The 21,828-nt window shown below is 49.1% G+C and overlaps 1 protein-coding gene across 1 annotated transcript in view; it reads right to left on the bottom strand.

The window, feature by feature from the left end:
- Positions 1-21,828, bottom strand: part of EVA1A (eva-1 homolog A, regulator of programmed cell death) — a 73,713-nt gene that overhangs the window by 26,024 nt on the left and 25,861 nt on the right. The window contains exon 2 of the mRNA XM_032411197.1: positions 21,044-21,277. Coding sequence (XP_032267088.1) covers positions 21,044-21,277 — 234 coding nt within the window. The remainder of the gene's footprint in view (positions 1-21,043; positions 21,278-21,828) is intronic.

Below are 21,828 nucleotides of genomic sequence, written 5' to 3'. Positions count from 1 at the left end.
AACAACAACAACAAAAAAAACCCAACTTTTAACTCATGCAACAACCTGGATGAATCTTCAAAAAATTATGCTGAGTGAAAAAAACTCAATCTCAGAAGGTTGCATATTGTATGATTTCATATATATAACATTCTTGAAATGTCAAATTATAGAAATGGGGAGCAAATTGGTGGTTTCAGGGGTTAAGGAGGGGGTGGAGTCAGAAGGAGAGAGAGTGCAACTGTAAAAGGGCAACAGAGGGATCCTGGTGATAACGGGAATATTCTGCATCTTGACTCTATCACTGTCAACATCCTGGTTGTGATATTGCACTACAGTCCTGCAAAATGTTATCATTAGGGAAACTGGTTAAATGGAACATAGGATCTCTGTATTATTTCTAACAATGGCATATAAATTTGAAATTGTCTCCAGGGTCATCCTGAATCATAATCTTCACATTAAAGTTTAAGAAGCACTAATCTAAAAGACTCAACCAGGACATCACGGGAAATTCAAAATTCTTTCTCATGAGCAACAGTTAAAGGGAAGGAGAAGAAGATGGTGAGAGTTTTCTTCTTCTAGAATATGAAGGGATTATGCAGGAGAAATTCGATTTGGTTCACATGGCACCAGGAAACAGAACACAGGCTAATGTCGGAGAAAGCACACAAGCTTCAGGACTGATCAGACCTAAATTTAAACCCAAGCTCCATTATCCCCTATCTTTAAGACTGGACAAGTTAGCTGACCTCCCTGACCCTCTGTTTCCTCATCATTAAAATGAGGCTGATTCCTACCTCAATCCATCAATCAGCATCTAAGCAGAGAAATAGAAACTGTTTCAAGTATTTGCAACAGAAGGAATTGAATGCAGGGAATGGATTGCAATGATAAAGATAGAAGTACAGGTGGAAGGTGACAGAGAAGCTGAGGGATGAAGCCTGACATGATAGATGACAAAGTCAAGAGTTTAAAGAACTTCTCAAATTGACATAATTTTAAAAAGAAGAAATTAATTGGAATAAGGATGGGACCATGCGGCAATCAAGAGATCAGCAACAATGGGCAGCAGATGGTTGAAGGGACAAAAGGAGGAGGCATGTTACCCAGGAGCCAGGGTCACAAGGAAGAATCTGGAACCACAGAAATGTGGGCACTATTAGAAGAGATGCTTGAAGAAGAGAGAGAAGGAGGAAATACTCTGGCCTCCTCCTTTCCTCTACCCTCTAACCTCACACTGGTGCCTCCATTGGCCAAACCCAGCAGGAAGCCAGAGCACCTTGGAGTCTGAGAAAGGCAGCCTCCAGGTCAGCCCCTACTATCCAGGGCAGAACAGGGATCAGAAGGCAAATAGGCCCAGGTCTGGTCCACCCTGGGGTGTTTGTGAGAATACAGAGCATGGCAATGCCTGACACACAGTAGGTGCTCAATAAATGGTAATTCTAACTATTATGCACCAATGTTATATGATAAGCATTTAAAGGCACATTTTCTCATCACTTTCTATCTAAATATATAGCAACAAAAGCTGGGATGTCTGGCTCATGCCACATGGACTCTGCCAAGAATGCTTTTTTTTTTTTTTCCTCCAAATGAGCTACATATCTGAGAAATGTGAAAATCAGCCTTGTCCTAAAGTTTCATTGTATAAAGCAAATGTTGAATTTCCACAGCTGTTGGCCTCAGCCTACCCAGAGGAATAGTTTCAGTGAAATATTAATCTCTAAGAAAGCCACACTGGGGTAAGACTGCACAGTAATTCAAGCAGCATGTGCAAAATTTATTTAGTGTTGGCCAGGAATGGTTTTAATTATGTGAGGTCTTCAGAATGAGAAGAAAGTGATTGAAGATGTTTGACTAAATCAGTCACAGAGGCTCTGGAGGCTCCCAGCTCCCTCCCCAGTCTCAGTTTATTTCTGCAGGCCCCAAACCATACACACAGAGGAAGCTCCCATGAAACTGGATGATGGCACTGCCAGGACCCGGATGCAACCAGCGGCAAAAACCACCAAGACAGGAAGCATCAGCACCTGTAGCGTGGAGACCTCCCTGTAGCATGAAAGCCAGGTGTCTGGTTGTGGGAGGATAACCACGGTAGAACACAGGGAGGGGTGAGAATCCAGAAGGAATTTTCAAACCCTGGGAGGCAGTGTGCAAGATACTTTCATCAAAGGTCCCAGGTGGATACAAGGTGCAGAGTGTGCAATGCACCTGCTGGACACCTCCCATTTCCTGGAAGTCACTTGGTGAGGTGTGGTGTTGGACTTGAAGTAGCACCTAGGAGTGGAGAGAAGGCCGGGATCCAGCCCTAAGGACAATACACGCCCTGAGGACTGGGCCTTGCAGACAGCAGAGTGGAGCCAGTCTTATGGGCCTTAAAAATGGTCACCGACCGGAAGCTGCAAGGTGTCCCGTAGGCTGGAGGGACAAGGAAAACCCAGAAGTTATCTTTGGAGACTGGCTTTCCGCCTCTGGGTTCTGACCATGGATACCAGGGCCCTGGCACCAGCCTGGGGGCAGGGGTTTCTGTCCCAGGAGGGCCGATGTGGGTAAGAACATAAGAAAGAGGACAGGCATTTGAGAAGACAAGCAAAGGCTGGTCCTGTGAGGGGCTAGAGATGGACACCAAGGTTCTCATCATCAGCCCTAGGTCAGCCCATCAGGGGGTCAGTATTTAGTGCCTCAGGTCAGATAAGCCTGGGTGCCAAAGCGGGGCTGGTCCACGCCAGGAGGAGTGGGGCCGGGAGCCTGACCTCAAAGGGGGAGTCCAGAACGCTGAGGTTGGAGGAGGGGAAATGGGAGTCTCCACTTGGATTTGCCAGAGATCTCTCCAGCCCAGCATGTCCTAAATCCATTCCCCCGCCCACCTGTTTCCTCTTTCTCTATAATGTGCATAATCCCCTGAGCCTCCCAATCACTCAGGGTCAGACTTGGGGGTTATCATGGGCCCTTCCTCTCCCTTGCCCTGAAAATTCTACCTCCTATCCCTTCTGACTCTCCATGCCCTCTGCCACTTGCCTGACTCAGAAAAGCCTCCCTCTTCTCTACCCCCCCACCCCAACATCATATACTGGTGCCAGGCGGAGCACTAGGAAACAGTGTTCTAATAATGCCGCTCCTCAGTCCTAAAATCACCACCTACAGAGTCACATTCTTCCAACACAGCCCAACATCCAAGCAAATGGAATCACTCCCTACCTCGTGTACTTCCCAACCAGTTCTACCTCTGGGTTTCACTCTGCTGAATGTACTTCTCCACTTATTGTATTTCTGAGTCCTACCCATCCTTGCAGATCAACGTCACATCACCTCCTGCGAGAACATTCTTTGATCCGCCCTGGCATATACAATTGCTCCCTCTTTTGGACTCCTGTAAACCTGTGTGCCAATCTTTAGCATATAGCAAAAGTGTGTGCTTTTTATATTTTGCACTAAGCTATAAGCTCTTTGAAAAGAGGGGCCTTACATCATATTCTCCTTCATGGAGGAAGCAGAAGAAGATCCAGGAACACTGAGTTTGGCCAAAATGTAGGAAATGCAAAGAAGTCTGGGGGAATCCCATTGGAAAGGAAGGCTGGAGGCGCACTGTGGCCCTGGAACGCTAACTGCAGGTGTGTGGGAGTCCCGAGCTGATGTGTGCCCTGACTGAGCTTACCAAATGGAGAGAAGGCCCATGACTGAACTCTGGAGGAAACCAGCCTGCCAGTGTCCGCTGGAGAAAGAAGAAACGGTCATGGGGACTGGAAGGAAGTGGTCAGAATCACAACATGCGTACCACACTGGGCATGAAAAGAATTCCAGCCCTGTGGATCAGCCACACAAGCGTGTGCTTGAGTAATTCTGACCAAATCCTGTGTGGCTTTCTCTTCAGAATGGCAAGTGGGGCCAGACAGGCTGGCAGATTGTGGCTCCTTAATGAAGGCCATTAAGAAAGGGGATCCACTTGCCATTGTATTCCTAACCAGTATTCCTCAAGCAGAGACTTCAGTCCACCACCGGTGGGTCCCCCAAGTCTGGTCTCTCTGAGGCATCTGCAAATGTGGGGACTCACAGAAATAATGCCCCACCGAGAAGCACTCAGATGGGCACAAGAAGCATTGCTAGTCATCTGACTCTGGTCTGTGTGGGCCTCCTGGCCCCAAGCTGACTTCTCGGTCCACTGCAATTATTAAAACCAGAGCATAAGTCAGAAGGGTGGAGCCAACACCCTGACGGCAGGGAGTCTGGAAGTCCAGTGTAGTCCCTCAGGGAGCTGTGGGAAAGAGAAATTCGAGGCAGGGGGAATGCCAGCCTTCCTTGGCAGGAACTGTGTCAATCCCTGGGGACACCGGCAGCTTCCACCCAAGACCTTCCTGATGGCTCTTCACCAGGGGGAGCCAGTCCCACGGCCACACGTGACCTGCTCTGTGCCAATTCAATCCATGCAGACAAATGCTGAGCGTCTGGAAGGTGAAAATTCCTGAGCTGGGCAGACATCTATCTGACTGCAACAAGGAGGCCTGCCCCAGCCAGCTCCGCAGCCTCCCTGAAACCCCAACGGTCTCCCGCCTCACTCCAATACACTAGAGCTCAACCGATGTGTTTCAAAGGGTCCACAAATGTTTGAGTCCAATTACATTTTTTTAAATGTTTTTTTTATTTTTTTAATGATTTTATTTATTTATTTGACATAGAGAGACACATCGAGAGAGGGAACACAAGCAGGGGGAGTGAGAGAGGGAGAAGCAGGCCTCCCGCTGAGCAGGGAGTCCGATGTGGGGCTTGATCCCAGGACCCTGGGATCATGACCTGAGCCAAAGGCAGACGCTTAACAACTGAGCCATCCAGGCGCCCCTTAAAAATGTTTTTTAACCCATAAGCAGATATAGTCAAATGTGTGATATGCCAAATGTGAACAATCACAGACCCCATGAGCTGCAGGTTAATATGCCCACTTCAGAATAAAGGTTCTCCTGCCAAAACAGTGCATACGTTTGAACACATGTAATTAATTAGGAAAGCGACAGTTCCAAAAATATCTTTTAACAATTCAGACCCAAGCAAGTCTTCTCATGCTGTAAAATCATGCGTGCAAGGACCCTACCACCCCCCTGGCTCACGTGGGCCGTACTCAATTAAATGCCAGGCAAGCCTCAGGGATACCCATTGAGTGCATGCTCCTATCAAGATATAATTGTACACCGTGCAGTAATGAGTGATCACCCAACATGCTGCACCGGGTATCGTTGGTAGCTTTAGTGCTTGTTTTATTCTTAGAGTGTTTGGCAGGCTTTTAAAATTCCAACTCAGGGCTGCCTGGATGGCTCAGTTGGTGAAGTGTCTGCCCTCAGTTCAGGTCATGATCCCAGGGTCCTGGGATCGAGCCCCGCATCGGGCTCCCCGCTCAGCGGGGTGTCTGCTTCTCCCTCTTCCTCTGCCCCTCCACCCTGCTCGTGCTCTCTCTCTTGCTCTATCTCAAATAAATAAATAAAATCTTAAAAATAAAAATAAAATAAAATTCCAACTCAGCAATGCAGGGCCACGCTGTTACCATTCCTCCTATAGCTGACAAAGTGAAAGTGATAACTGGCAAATTAATGGCAAATTAATCTTTCTCTTTTTCTTCTTCCTTTCTTTTTTCTTTTTCTTTTTCTTTCTTTCTTTCTTTCTTTTTTTTTTTTTGCTGTGTTAAAGGCTTTAAGTGATAGTAGAGAGAAACAGGCACTGAAGCTTCTGAAAATAATTTTAATAACATAATATTTCATAATGATACAATATGTTTTGGGGAAGTATTTTCTGTCAAACAAAGATATAAATTGGTTGAAGAACCTGTTTATCTATTCCTTTCAATTAGATCCTTTATTATTAAGGAATGCAAACAGTTGTCACATAGTGTTTGTGAGTCAACCTTAAAACCAGTTTTTCCTACATTCCTCTTTCAAGGTTCTGGGTCATCTGAATCAGAATAACCTGAATCTGCAAGGTATCCTTTTTAAAAGTGTTATTACTTCCAAGGGCTGGCAGTCATAGTTTTCTCAAGGCCGTACAGTTAACACAAAATACAGGGATGCATTAATAGTGAGGATGCATTGAGGCTTCAACTGTCATTCCAAACCTTCCATTTCAAATTTTCATGTTCATTTATCATAACAGTCTCACTGTTTTCATTAATTAACTGTACATTATAAGCTAGGATTATCACATAAAATAACATATACAACAAAATACTGGGTTTTTTCTGTTTCACTCATTGATATGCCATGTAAGATTTCATTTAATGCTAAAGTTTTAATGCTAAAAAAACTTTTTAAATCACTATGTCAGTCCATACATAGGAGAAACCCAATATATTCAGCGGGAAGGGGTTAAAGAAATAGATCTTCGTCATTAGAAGGGCAGAAACTAGATAACAGTTGGTGTGCTTCCTCAGAGCCCCAGGTACAAACTTGGGGCTCAAGAAGATGATTGTTGAATTAATCAATGTAGCAGAAATGGCATGTCCCTCACTCCTAATATTGGGAGAGGGAGACGTTTTGGAAATGGAGACACAGAAAAGGCCATGGAGGCAGTTTTGCTTGTCCTAGAACAATCTTCCCATGGGCAAGGAAACAGGCCTTTTTTTTTGTGGGAAGCAGGGCAGACCAGAAAGATGACAGTGAATGGGTAGCCCACCTGTGGCCAATGACCATCAGGGCCAGCAGAGCTGAGGTGTCGGCATAACGGAATGAACGTCAGGAGCAGTGAAGTCTCTGGACTTGTGATAAGAGGTGGTCAGACATATGACTTGGCGGGGCGTGGGGGGGGGGGGGTGTAGGAGTCCAAAGGAAAAGTGCAGCTGGAAGTGAGCAGAAGCAAAGCACAGACTAGGAATCATTCATTGATTCATTCACTCACTCATTCATTGATTAAGCACCTAGTAACACAAGCATACTACTAGAGGCTGGAGTTACAGAGATAAACAAGGCTCAATCAGCATCTCTCTGGTAGAGAGGAATATTGTTCCCAAAGGGGAGCACAGGGAGCAAAGAAAGGATGGGGGGCACAGAGAAGAGGCAGCCCTAGACGTGAGTCTCAAAGAAGAAACAGGAGTTAATCAAGTGGATAATAGCTGTGAGGGACATGCCATTTCTGCTATATTGATTAATTCAAATCATCTTCTTGAGCCCCAAGTTTGTACCTGGGGCTCTGAGGAATAATAGCTGAGGATGGGGAAGGGGGAGCACATTCCAACAGAGACAGCATTCACATAGAAAGATGAGATTTGAGATAGAAATCTATATAGTTGGCAAACAGCAGGAGGAGCAAAAGGAATGAAGCACAAAGTGAAAGGAAAGGACCAGCAGGAGATGATGCTATTGAAAGGGCCTGGCGTGCTCTCTTAGGGAGCTTGAACTCTTTCCTGTCAGCACTAGGGAGCCAAAGAAGATGTTATGCTGGGGACAGCACAGTATTCAGAATCTGCATGCACACTTCCCTTTGCAATTGTTTTAATCCATTTGCTTGTGTGGCCTCCCACGAGAACTCCCTGAGAAAGAAACTGTCTTTGTCACCTTTTTCATCTTTACATCCTTGGAGCCTAGTGCCTGGAATGCAACAGGAACTCAACATGTACATCGTATGAACTAGTAAACGAGTGAGCAAAGGGCAATGTAGGGAAAGCAGAGCCTAGGAGGACAAATGCAGTTGAGTATGGCCTAGAGAACACTGCCAAGTGCAGAGGCTGAGAAGTCAGGACGGGAAACCATCTGAAATGTGATAAATGTGGAGTAGAGACAGAATCCATATGTTCCCAGTAGCATGTAGAGGAAGTAGACAGAAAGATGACCACAGGTGAAGATACCTTGGAGTGGGATCAGTCACCTTGGCCTCAGGAAGCAGTCCTGAACTCCTGGGCTGTGTTATGGGTTGAATTGTGTCCATCAAAAAAAAAAAAAAAAAAGATATGGTGAAGTCTTAACCTCAGTACCTCAGAATTTGACCTTGGAAATAGGGTCTTTGCAGGTTAACCAGGTTAAGATGAAGCCCTTAGGGTGGGCCCTCATCCGATATGACTGGTGTCCTCATAAAAAGGGGAAATTTGGACACAGACACACACAGAGGGAAGACAATGTGAAGACACAGGTAGAAGACAAAAATGCTACCGGAAGTTACCTGGTTACCGGAAGCCAGGGAGAAACCTGGAACAGATGCTTCTCTGGTGGTTTCAGAAGGAGCATGTCCCTGCTGATACCTTTTCTGGCCTCCAGAACTGTGAGACAATACATTTCTGTTGTTCTAAGTAAGCCATTCAGTTTGTGGTACTTGGTTATGGCAGCCCTAGCAAAATAATACAGGCTGGTAGTCAAAACAGATCAACACTTGTGGCAGACACCTGTGTGTATCTCCCCAGAAGGCATTTGCCTCTCCTCCTTGCTGCAGGACCCCCCCTTTTGTTTGTGTCCATCCGCCGGGGCCCAAGGCCCGGGTCATGCGATTGCTCCACGTCAATCATGGTGGTCTCTTGCCATTCCACTTACCATGCGACCCAATTCTGGTCACTAGGTCTCACTAAAAGGACTGCTGTATCCACAACATAATTCAATTGTTCCTGGCTACCTCTCTGTCTCCAAAGTCTTGTTTAAAAAATGCAAGGCAGAGACTGTCTCTAGCTGAATCTGGCAGATACTAAATTAATGATCAGTGGGGTTTCTAGACAACCCGATGGAGCTGGTAACTGAATTGATTTCCTTGACCACACCTTGTCAGGTTTGTCCTTTCAGAGGCTAACACTGACCTCTCGGGTTTAAACCTACAAGTTTTCCCTTATCTGATACTATTACCTCAATGTGACAAATGTCTCCTGGGTATCTATATCAGCCAGTGAATCAGACAATATTCTAATCTAGGCACTTAAATTCAGGGATTTCTTCATCCATAACTTAATGCCACACCGTCTCCTCCATACAGTAACATGCACAAATCATCAGGCTAGAACCATACGTCTGGGTTTGAGTTTTGCTGCACGTCCTTTGTCAAACACAGAAGAATAGGCTAACAGTTTCTGCAGCTAAAACACACATCCAGTCCTTGCTGCGCCGGAGGCTAATTGAGAACCTTAAAGGGCGGAATGGGTCTTCACAGGGACAGAAAGAAGGGAGAGGAGGGGGCTGGGAGACTTAGGGAGTAGGGCTTCATGCCACACCCCGCAAGGAGGGGAGAAGACTACATTTAGGAAGGGCACACTAGACCTGGGTTCAATCTCAGCTCCACCATGTACCAGCTCTGTGACTCTGGGCAAACGACTTCGGATTTCTAAGCTTCGGTTTGGAAAATAGGAAATACAGCTTAATATTCTTAAGAATTATGCTTAACAATGAGGTCATCTATGTAATGCACCCAGCATGGTGTCTTGTGACCAGCGGGTGACCTCCCAGGACATGTGCATGGTTCTGAGTCACACACACAGAATGTCTGAGATTTTTTTTTTCCTTCACTAGAAGAACTAGTCCACTGAACATTAAAGAAACAACGAGACATGTTCCCATCAAATGGGTCATGTAGTTCTGTCACTTTTACCTGGAAGCATGTCACAAGCCATTTCTCCCCAGGATCTTTCATCTAGTTGAATTAAAGCAATGGTTCCTAAGTGGCCTCCCTACCTCCATTCTCTCCCCATCCTCCAGTCCAACCTCCAGTGAGCCACCAGAATGATCATTCCAGAGCAGGGATTGGTAAACTACAGCTCACAGGCAAATCCAGCCTACTGCCTGTTTTTGTGTATAAAGGTTTAGTGGAACGGAGCCATGTTCACTTGTTTCTGTCCTGTCTATGGCTGTTTTGCTCTCACTCTACCGGCAGAGCTGAGTAGTTGCAGCACAGACTATATGACCTGCAAAGCTTACAATATTTATTCTCTGGTCTTTTACAGAAAAACTTTGCTGGACCCTTGGTAACTTGTTCTAGAACACTCTCCTTGGTAACTCACCACTCCCTCCAGTGAATTGCCTCCAAGAGAAAATCTATGTTGTGTGAGTTGGCCCTTCCCTATTTTCCTCGCTCACCTCCCCCTATTCCCCCCTGCAACCTCATCTCCATCCTCGCTGAATGAGCCATCCTCCAAACACACCAGGTTCCCTTCCCCCAGAACACCTCTATTCCCTTTCCATATAGAAGATTTCGACCTATTCTTTGATATTCCTTCCTTTATGAAACCTTCCAGCACTGCCCCCTCAGCCCTATCCAAAGGCACTCCTTCCTTGGAAATGATATCCCACCAATAAATGGCACGTTGTATACACTATGGGTCTTCATATCTGTCTTCCTCACTAGACACCCCCATGCTAAACTGTCTTCTCTCTCTCTCCCTCTTGGAGCACCCTGTTCTTTCCCAGCACAGCACTTACCAAAGTTTGTAATCATACATTTCTTTGTGTCTTTATCTCTTTAATGTCTGTCCCCTAACAATTGTGAGCTCTAAGAAGGCGGCCACTAAGACTTGTTGGATTCACCACATTACTATCATGTAGCCTGGAGCCAGCCACATAGTAGTTGTTCAGTTTGTTGAATGAGCAAATGATTGGACGAATGAAAAAAAATTATTTTGCTAATAAATCAATTACAAATGAAAGAAGCGAAGGCATCAAAGCTGTAACTTTCTGAACATGCCAGATGCTGCCTCTCAGACCCTTCAGGGACTCCCACGGCCAGGAGGTTGGATGGGTGACAGTAGCACTGCTAGCTCTGTGGATATTTGGAGCATGTATACAAACCCTCATTCTTGGAATCAGTGTGCAACATGTACGTGGCCCCTTCCCATATCGGTAAATTCAGATTATGTGCAATTGGAAGAAAGCCATATGTAGGATTATATCATTGAGTCCACGTTTGCACTGAACTATATGCCATCCTGGCCATATCCTCCTGAAGGACATCCTCTACTCCTTGTCTATTGAGGAAAGATGGGCAAGACTCCTGGGAGCTTTTTCCCCTCTGTCTCTAGGGAGAGTGCCCTGTCTGTCCATCACACCCATACCCAGCCAAAGGGTGAGAGACCTGGGTGGGACAGGATGGGGAGGAGGTTAGGCTGGAATGATCCTTCCCTGGATCACTCACACCATGTCCTCTAATACTAAGGGAACCTTCAAGGTTGAAATGTGACTCTTGAAAGAAGTACTGTTCACTTTTCTTGAAATCCAGAGGTCAAGATCAAGCAAATAATTCAGCTAAGTTGCTGCTTCATGTAGAGAAAAAAATATGCCAAGGCCATTTCCTGTGTGGCCTTTCTGATTCTGGACAGTGTCTCTCTGAAAGCCCCATCCATAAAGGCCCTCTGTGGAGGTAAGTGCGTTTCTCTGAGATGTATCCAGGAAGAGCAAAGATGCCATTTCAACCAAGGCACATTCATGAAGTTGGCAGCCAAACCCTCATTCTAGCCTTGAGCCTCTGGGATGTCAGCACTGTGAACTAAGGCAGAGCTGAATTTCTTGTTTAAGCCAAGCTCTTAACCCTCTGTGGCATCTACCTCTGGTCTGAACAACAAAAGAATCCTATGTATTAAAACGCAGAGATTGTCTTTGGCTCTAGATAAATATATCTTCTCAGGGCCTGTTGGACCTGTGTCCTTTAAGCCTGGTAATAAAGCATTTATAAGAAAATGTCCGTCTTGTCCATTATTAAGAAATTCAATGGCAGTAGCCAAATCATCTAGGGTCATTCTAAGTGTAGGGTTGTCACCCCAGCAAACCACCTTATAATAGTCTTCCAATTCCTATAAGATCCAAGCAACTCTGTCTCCTGCAGATTCACCTTCACCCCGATCTCCTTTCCCAGCAGTGTGGGGATGGGGAGGGGCACCGGCTTTGAAATGGACAAGAGACACGTGATGTGGAGCCCCAGCACACTGTGCTCTCTCAGAGAATATTTCAAAGACAAATTCAGTAGATGATGTATTATACATGAATCTGATACGATCTGGATTTAAGCACACATGATGACTCACACTGGGCACTGTGAAAAACATTTTCTCTACTCCCCCTAATAAAAGCTAAAGATCAGAAACACCTATCAGGAGCTTCTTTAGTGATCTCCAAACAACCACATGGAAGCTGTCTGGAACATGGGGAGAAATATTAAAAATCTGTGTGAAAAAGAATAACATAGAGATTCTCCCAGTGTGTATACTGCATTTACGGCCACTCTGTGGGGCCCACTCTGGCTCCGTCCCTCCCCTTGTATATAGTAACAGGTCTTTCCATCTCTGAAACACTCCCTCTACCCGAAACCTCTTTCCTGTTACTTCCAAAGCCAAGCTTCTAGAAAGAATTGCCTACACTTGGTATCACCACCTCCTCACCTCACATTTGTTCCTTAAGCCACTTCATCTTTCAAACTCCCCTCACCAAGTCACCAATAGCTCCCCTATTCCAAAATCCATGGATATTCCACTTCTTTTCTTAGTGGATTTCCACATCACTTGATGTAATTGATTCCTCCCTCCTGGACACTCTCCTCTTCCACACAGCAGTCTCCCATCTCCTCCCTGCCTCTCTGCCTGGCCCCTCCCTGCTGCCTACAGACGGAGAGCACAAGCCCGGATCTGACTGCCTGGGCTAATATCCCAGGTCTATTACTTATTGCTGTATGACCTCGGGCAAGTGACCTACTGTCCCTATGCCTCCATTTATTCATTTATAAAGCAGGTACAACAATCGTCTTCCCTGACAATGGTTGTTGAGAGGATTAAGGCACATCAAGTACTTAGAACACACAGTATAGACTCAAAAAGCATTAGCCATCCTAATTCTCTTCCCATGCTCTCTCTCTCCTTGGGCAACTGAGCCATACCATGATTTCATTACTTCTTGTTAAAAGTTTGCCCTTGAACCTTCTTTAAGACTTCTCTCCTGAATGTCAAACCTACAAACCATGTGCCCACTAGACTTGTCTCCCTGGCCATCCCTAAGATGCTTCAAGTTCAGTTTGTCTGAAACTGAGCTCATCATCTTTTCCTGCAAATGCTGCTCCCTCCGTCCATCGCCCACCTCCCTCCTCCTCTTCCCTCCTCCTCCTCACCATCAAGTCTCCTAATGCATAGCCCCACTATCTTTCCTCTTGGTTGTCCAGGCCAAAATCCTAGAGCCATCCTAGACTCCTGCCCTTCCCTTACTCCCCCGCGCAATCAGTCACCAAACTCCGTCAACTTTATTGCCAAAGTATTTCTTGAGCCTGTGCCCAAATCCCCACCCTTATGGCCAATGTCTCTAGAGCCTCATTATTTCTCACTGGATGACAATAAATAACCATACTACTAAAAATAATTCTCACCACTATTATCACATACTGATTATGGATCGGTCACGGTAGCAGACACCTCACATACTTCATCTTCATAATTCTGAACACCACCCATCTATGACAGAGAAATTGGGAGTCCCTGTCTTCAGATGAGAAGACGGAAGCTCAGAGAGGTTTAATAAATAGCCTGTTACACAAAGACGCAAAGACATTGTGGGGCGGGGACATAGACAGAGGTCTGTCTGACTCCAAACCCCAGGCTTTTCCCACTCTTGAAACTACAATGGCGTCCTAACCCATCTTCCTGCCCCCATCTCATTCCTCTCCAATATCGGCTCTATCGCCAGAGGGGTCTATTTTTACAATGAAGCTCTGACCCAGTCTCTCCTCTGTGTGAAATCCTGTAGTACCTCCCCAGTGCATACAGAATAAAATCCAAATTCTTCAGCAAGACTCTTCCTGAAGTGGCCCCTTTGCTCGTTTACAGATCTGCCTCCCTTCTCTCCATCCACACTCACTCCCTTGCTTTCTTGGAGCACAGCCGGCCTGCTCATCTGGCCGGGCAGTACCTCTTCCTGGTCTCTCTGCCTATGATGTCCTTCTCCTCAGCCTGGATCCCTCCATCTCAGCCTCCTGGACGCGTGTCCTCTTGGACTCACCTGCTATCCAAGCTGAGTGTCGGTGCCCCTCCTCTGGATGCCTACCACACTCAGTGAGTGTGTCTAGCACAGAATTTTACAGTGGCACAACAGTCATTGATTGAGCACCTACTCTATGCCAGAGCTCATGGTAGCCTCCAGGGATTCGGGAATCAACAAGACATACATATGTCTTGCATTCAGACAACCTACTTTAATGAGAGAGATTGGATAGCAAAATGCTGAATTCCTATCTCTGAGTGTCCCATGTCCACGCTGGACTGCTGAGGTTCTTGAGCAAAAAGAGTATCTTGTTCTTCTCCGTGTCCCCAGGGCCTAGAACTGTGCCTGGCACACAGGGTGCAGCAAACACTGACAGCTTCAGCTGAGCAGACACAGCAAAGCCACAAAGCTGTCTCTGCGAGCGCAAGCCTACATCCCCAGGGACGCCCTCCACTGTCACGGGCGTCTAACTGTCCAGGTCAGTGTTTTCCATATTTCTGCAACATCCTCACAGTGCACCCTGCTTTGACACGCGGCAGGAGAATCTCCAGGCCGACCATCCCTGCCCCACGTAGTTGACCCAAAGGGACCAGGTCCACACAGCAGAAAAGTGTCAGTGCCGACTCCCCTTCCAGTGCTCATTCTGCCCACCCACAGTCTTGCCGGCACATCTCACCGGAGCACGGAAGGAAGCTGCTGTCAGAGCACGCTCACCCAAGTGGCACAAAGGACAGGAGCCTCCGGAAAATAATGCATGTGTCTTCCAGTAAGAGACCCTTCCTGCCCCTTCCCATGGGCTGCCATGGCCTGTCTTGTCCCGACAAGGTGAGCGAGTAAAAGGACGCGTCAGCTGTGTTTGTGGAGGAAGACAGCTTAGGCAGCCCTTTTGATCGGGGTCCCTGTGCAGAAACAAGATCCCCTGACATCTGTTCCTGGCGGCTACTGAGCGTAGGAATGACACGGCAGGAGGGCACAGGGCAAAGGGGAGAGGCTTACGTTACAGCAGGTGTTTTGTAAAAAGCCTTCCTTCCCCACACAAGTTTACAGTTACTTCTCCGCTGAGCAGCATTTCCGCCTCCTCTCACCTTAGAGGACAAAGTGCAAGCTGCCCGGATGATCAAAGACGAGGCGAGAGGAGGACAGAGGTGCTGATCCCCAGAGCAGAGAGCTTACAACTGCTTCAAACTCCCAGCAAGGCAAGGCTGCAGACACCAGGCAGGGGAGAGGAAAGGGGGAAAAAGGAGGAGGAGGTGGTCATTCCCACTCCCAACTCACCCCCACAACCCACACACCTGGACTTGCCTTCTTGCAAACCAGATTTCCTAAAAGCATCTTCGATGATCACATGACCATCCCGAAACTGACTGCAGCAGTGGTGAAGGGCTCGGAGTCCAGGGGCCTGATCGGATCCCAGGTCTGCCTGTCAGCTGTGGGTGGGATCCTGATTCCTCCTCCAACACCCACCTCAGAAGGTGGTTGTGAGGGGCGCCTGGGCGGCTCAGTCGTTAAGCATCTGCCTTCGGCTCAGGTCATGATCCCAGGGTCCTGGGATTGAGCCCCACATCGAGCTCCCTGCTCCGCGGGAAGCCTGCTTCTCCCTCTCCCACTCCCCCTGCTTGTGTTCTCTCTCTTGCTGTGTCTCTCTGTCAAATAAATAAATAAATAAAATCTTTAAAACAAAAAAAAAAGGTGGTTGTGAGGAGCAATGCCATGAAAGCAAGTCAAGTCCTTAACACGGGTGCTGGCACCCACCCCGGGGGCTACTATTAATTATCGCCTACTAGCCACTTGCCCCGGAGGGATGTTGCTCCTCGGAAGGGACCACCCCTCCCTCGGGCTCTGTTCCCTGACCCCATGAGGGAGCCTGCCTCTGCCCCCACGTCTTCTCTGTCGCGGCACTAGCACACTGTGCCGTGTTGGTCGGGTTTCTTGTCTATCTCTCCATTCAGGCATGAGCATCTTGGCGGTCAGGATGGGACTTACATGCTAGGACATTCATCCACTCATTTCTCACTTACTGAGTGCCTTCCACGTGCCAGGGGTCACTGAGTGGTGAGTAAATGAGGGAAGTCTTGGGATGACCTACAGAAACATCTATATCCATGGTCCAATCAGCAAGCATATGTACCCATCACCCGTGGTGAGCCCTTTGCAAAACGCTTTGGGGTCAAAGAGCACTGCAAATGGGAAGACAGCTCGCACCCAGGGAACGTGGCAGCCCTGGCAGTTGATCTACGAGGCCACATGCTGGATTTCCTGTAAAGCAGAGCTGATCAACAATCCCACCCCACCCTTCTCTCTCCTTTCCTCCTCCCTCCTTCTCTAAGTCCAGAGAAACCTAGCAATTGTTTCAGACTTTTGGATGCTCTAAAGGTAACGTTCAAAAGCCCAGACTCAGGAGGGGCCATCCACGTAGTTCATCAGCCAGGGCTTGAAAAGAACAAAACAACCCACAACCACCATTGCAGCTTTGTTTGTGAGACGGTTTCTTTGCTTACTGGATGTCCCTCCCACAGCCCCTGGGCTCTGGTCCCATTGCCCTGGAGGAAACAGGCCAGTAGAGACAGGAGAGCCATCATTCGAAGAGCTCAGTACACCTGAGCTTAAAATGCCCCCTCCATTGTCTCCCAACAAACAGGAACGGACTCCTGATGGCTGAAAATTTAGTCACACCCCCTGCCCAAGGCCCCATCACCAGCCCCCATCTTCACACACCTTGGCCTCTGTCAGGCCCTTCCTAGGATTTGTACCACATACATGCAGTTTCCTGTCTGTCACACCCATGCTCACTAGTCCCCCACCCCCCCCAACCCAGCAAGCTCCTACTTCTCCATTAAGACCCAACTCCAATATCCTCTTCTCTCTGAAACCTCTCCTGACTCCCTCGTGGCTGGTGCCTTTTGGCCCCCAATTCTCTGCTCTTATCTCTTCTCCACTTGACAGTCTGATGACCTGTTCATGTGTCCCTCACACATCACGGACTATGACCATGATGATAAGGACCATGTCCTCTTCATGTTTGTGTCTCTGGCACCCAACACCAGCCACTCACCCCATGCATAGTCCAAACCCACCCTGACACTTAAGATCATGTAGTCTAAACCAAATGCCCCTTATAGCACCAAAAAGATTTTCACCTAGAGGCAAACAGTGGAGGTAGATTTCACAGGGAACACAGCCTAAGACCTGAACAGCAGGAGGTAGCTTTCCCTAGAACCAGACACCCAAGCAGGAACCAGCTTCATGAAGAATCTGCCTGCTGGTAGGTGAAGAGGTGCTACTCAAGATGGCAGCCAAGGTGTAATGTTCTGGGCCTCAGTGAAAATGCAGGTGATGCCCCAAAGATCTTGGGTCTGACCTTACTGCAGTCATTAGCACCCAGGGGAATCTGTTTCTCAGATCAGCCAGCTGGTGACCCAAGAGAGGGGCTGATGCCAGGAAGCAGTAAGAGTGTGGTGTCTGGAAGGGAGAAGGCCGTGCTACAGGAGACCTGAGGGGTCTCTAACGTGTTGATGGACAGGGAGCTTCTCACCTTGCTCCATCCTCAAAGGCAACTTTATTAGAGTATTTCTGTGACCCCTAACAAAACGCAAGGCCTTGCACATACCAGGTAACCTCATCCCACTGAAGTTTGGGGGACAACCTGCCAAAACGAGGCAAACTCAGGGGGACCATAGCTGTGTGGGTCAGCTGTGGAAGAAGCCAGAATACACAAACGTGCAGGTATTTGTGCAAGGCCATCTGGCCTACAGAGCAAGTGTCCAAGGGAACAGCGAGGAAGGGGCTCAGCTTTCAAAGGCAGTGCTGGATTCAGGGAAATCAAAGATTCCAAGTTGGTGAAGCGATCACCTGTAGACCTGGCATCCAGTATCACACACAACTCAAATGGGAGGTCAGTGACCAGTTCCAGACCTGGTTCTCCAAAACCCCCTGTGGGTCATTAAATTCTCTTAGCAGGTTTTCCCTTGACTATAAAAATGGTCCGTTTAACACTCGGAGAGTAAATGTATTCCGAATCTGATCAAGGTAAGGTGGGAGACCCAGCCGGTGGCGTTCACCCACCCATCACACGTTCGTTGACGGATTTCACCAACACTTACGTGCTGGCTGCGCACTGCAAGGGGCACGGGCTTGGAAAGGACAAGCTGGAGTCAGACAGTTCCTCACCCCGTCTGCATCTCTCTCCCCCGGGCAGGTGTACTGACCCCACGCCCTCCTCCCCAAAGACTTAGTGCTGTTCTGACCCTAACCCACGGCACACTTAAGGCTCCATTTAGCATCAAGTTCACTGGTGCTGACCCGGCACTGCGACAGAGGACTGACCCCAATGTGCTGTCTCTCTGAGGCTAGGCTCCGGGCAAGGAGGAGAGGAAAAGAACAGGAGCCGTGAAAATCATGGCCCAGTCATGGATCACAGGTGTGGTAGGGGTGGGAAATCCAATGGACTTCGGCTCTTATCAACGCACACCACAAACCTCAGCTCGTGTTTACTGAGCGCTTACTCTGTGGGGAGGACCGAGCTAAACCCTCCACCTGCAGAGCGTGAAGCGCGTGAGCCACAGGCCAGACGTCCGTGTGAATCCTGGCCCTACCGCTCCTCCGCTGTGCAACTTGGTGCAAACTGCTTAGCCTCTCTCTGCCTCCGTTTCTTTGTCGGGAAAACAGGGCAACACCAGTTCGAACTTTAAAGGTTCGTTGCGAGGATTAAATGAGTAAAAACATAAAATGCTAAACTCGAACCCTGTCCTGGCATGGAGTGGCAGTCAGTATTATCCCATCCATTCGTTACGCTGGGCTGCAGCGAAGACAGATCATTTCTTCCTATTTTACCAATAAGGCTTTGAGAGATTGAGTCAGCTTGCCCAAGGTCACAGAGTGGATAAGTGGCAAAGCTGGGATTTGAACGCACGCAGCCTGACTCCAAAGCCTGCAAGCTTAACCACCACCACGAGTCCAGCACTGTGTTAGGTACGAGGTACCCAGAGACCAGTGTGGGTATGAGCAAGGGATCCCTATGGGGAAGGGACAGTGAAAGAAAAAGGCAGTGGAGGGCCTGAGCTGGGGCAGCAGGGAGTGACCGAGTTGCTTCGGGAAGTGAGGGATGCTACACTGGCAGTGGACTGGAGCTCAAGTCTCAGAGAACGATGAGGAATTTGCCAAGGAGGAGGAAGGGCATTCCAAAAAGTCAGCACCTAGAATACCAAAACAGTAAGTTGGGTGGTGGTATGGCAGGCACCTCAAGATGTGAACTAAGGCGAGGCTGGGAAGGTAAGGTGAGGCCTTACCATGAACAGCCATGTGAGCCAACGTCGGAGGTAAGATGAGACCCTGCAAGACAGCGATTCTCAAACTTGAGTCTGTACGGGATCTAGCTTTGGTGCTTGTAAACCACCCGCAGCTTCCCATCCCTTCTGTTAGCCCTGGGGAGCCAATGACCGTATTAAGACAATGCAGTCGCATGGCCTGCTGTGGTTTGAACAACAGAATTCTGGTGCTGGACTGAGAGGAGATTTGGGGACAGAAGCTGGTAGAATCGGCCAAACTGGAGCAGATAAGAAGATGAGAGCTGGGAATAATAGCACCCTTCATGGACTGATACATTACACCAGGGTTTCTCCACTCAGCACCACTGACATTTGGGGCTGGCTAATTCTTTGCTGGGGGCTGTCCTGAACATTATAGGCTATTCAGCAGCATCCCTGGCCCCTGCCCACCAGACGAACAGCATCCTCCCCCACTTACATGTTGACAGCCAAAAATGTTTCCAGACGTTGCCAGATGTCACTTGGGAGGCTAAAATGGAAACCCCGGTTGAGAACAACTGCTTTAAATCCTCCCATCCCTACTTTACAGATGAGGAAGTCCAGCTGCAGAAAGAAAGGTACAGGAGGGCTTCAGCCAGACACACGCTGGTGGTCCGTCTCCAGGGCCTGGGCTCTTAGCCACTGAGCTGAACTGCCTGTCCAGAAAGAGATTCAGGCCAGCCTTCTGGGGCACAATTATATATTTCTTGAGAGACTGGATGATGAGAAGAGGATGAAAGAGTGAGGTTCACAGGTGAAACGTCAGTGCTTGCCACTGAACTGTGAAGACAGTAGGTACTAAATAAATCATTTGGATTTGACTAGAATCAAGGTGCATTTGCTCAAAAAAGAAAAAGCCTGATGCTCCATGGTATGAGCCAGCGGTAGATGACAGGTTCCTGCTCACTCTGGATAGAGGAAACTCTCTGTAGGGCTGGACATGGGATGTGTGGTATAAATCAGCTGGTACCCTGATCCTAGCTGGGCCCCTTCCCAGCTGTGTGGCCCTGGGACACATTACTTAACCTCTCTGCGTCTCATTTTGCCCGTCTGTAAAACAGGGGGAGGAGTCCCTACTCAGAGGCTTGATGATGTGAGAATTCAGGCAGTTAATAAGAGCAAAATGGCAAGCTGGCACGATGCCGTTGGCCCTCCTCTCCCTCAGAGAGCCATCCTCATTACCTCCCCGCCTCCCTCGCGCCCGCGATTCAATGCTCCCCCCACTCCTTCCAATCCTGGGGAACCGGGCCAGAGCGGCAAGGAGCGGACTGTGCCCCTCTCCACCAGCAGAGCGTCCCACTGAGGCTTTAGGGGGCGCCAACAGTCTTTCGACTCCCCAGTGCGCTCTGATTTCAGGGTCCTGGGGGGTCGCCAAAAGCGCACGGCGGGCTGGGTGCCTCCAAAAGGAGCGAGATCCGTGAGTTTGAACGCGCGCCACAGAAATTTCGGGCAGGTTCGCACCTGGCAGGCCCGGGGTCAAAGGCAGTCACTGCCGCGGGCCGGCCCGCTCAGCCCAGGCTCCCGAGGCGGAGGAGGAGCGAAGCGCCGAGATTTGGGCAGGACCCGCTCTCCGAAGCCAGGCTGCAGAGGCAGAGAGCAGAGTTTACGGATCGAGAAAAAGAAGCTGGGGGCGGGGGAAGCAACGGGAGAAGAAGAGGAAGAGGAGGCAAAAAAGAAAGGGCTGGGAAACCGAGTTCTCTGGGGGACCCAGCCTGCAACACCTGGGCTGGGGGTCAGCAACAAAGCAGCGGCTTCAGGTCAGAAGTGCTCTGGGTGTTTCCGAAGAGGGGCGCTCCGGGGAGGCCCAGGCTGGCTGGGGATGCCTGGCGCCCCTGCGCCCTGGGCGCGCTCTCGGGCGCCGCTTACCTTCGCCGGGGCCGCCGGCGCGCACTTCCGGGGGCTGCGCTCGGGGCGCGCCGGGCCGAGCCGGGGGACCCGGAGCCGATCGCCGCGGGGAGGAAGCGGCAAAGCGGCGCCCGGGACTTGGGCGGGCGCTGACGCCTTGGAGAGAAATCCCAGTGGAGGAGCCGCCGGGGCCGGCGCGGGGCGCGGGGTCCTGGCCTCGGCGCTCACGGGCTGTCGCACCGAGCCCCGCAGACGCTGGAGGAGCCCGAGTCAGTGGGAGGAAAAGGTTGTCTCATTTCCTTCGGTCTCCCCCCTCCTCCACCCCCTCGGCTCCGGACCTGCCCTCCCTCTCCCCCGCCCCCTTCCCCAAGCCCGCGGCCCATGTGGGCGCTGGAAAGACGCCGAAACCTGAACGGCTGCGGCGTGCGGCGCCTCCCTCCACGCCAAGTTAGTTCCCGCTCCCCAACTCCTGCCTGCCTCCTCGCGCTTCCGACCCTTTCCAGGGCCCCGGAAGGTTCCTCATCGGCAGTCTCCACCCTGTCCCGGAGCTCTAGCCTTTTCCCCCTGCTGGGACGAGTCCAGATCTGAAAGCAGATCTCCAAGCTCTTGCCAGCATCCATCCTCTCATTCCTGTCCCGTCGCCTGCTTTGAGCCCCGATTAAACCACCCAACCCAGACAGGATATTAGTACTTACTTTGTTAAATTTGATCAACTTTTTTTTTTTTTTTTTCCAGTGGGGTGTTTAAAGCCTGATGCATAATCTCGAAGGAATGTTCATTTTGATCAGAAGGAGAGTAGCTGAGGT

Source organism: Phoca vitulina, unplaced genomic scaffold (genome assembly GCF_004348235.1).
Source record: "Phoca vitulina isolate PV1807 unplaced genomic scaffold, GSC_HSeal_1.0 scaffold12, whole genome shotgun sequence".
Taxonomy (NCBI): domain Eukaryota; kingdom Metazoa; phylum Chordata; class Mammalia; order Carnivora; family Phocidae; genus Phoca; species Phoca vitulina.
This window is presented reverse-complemented; position numbering and strand designations above follow the sequence as displayed.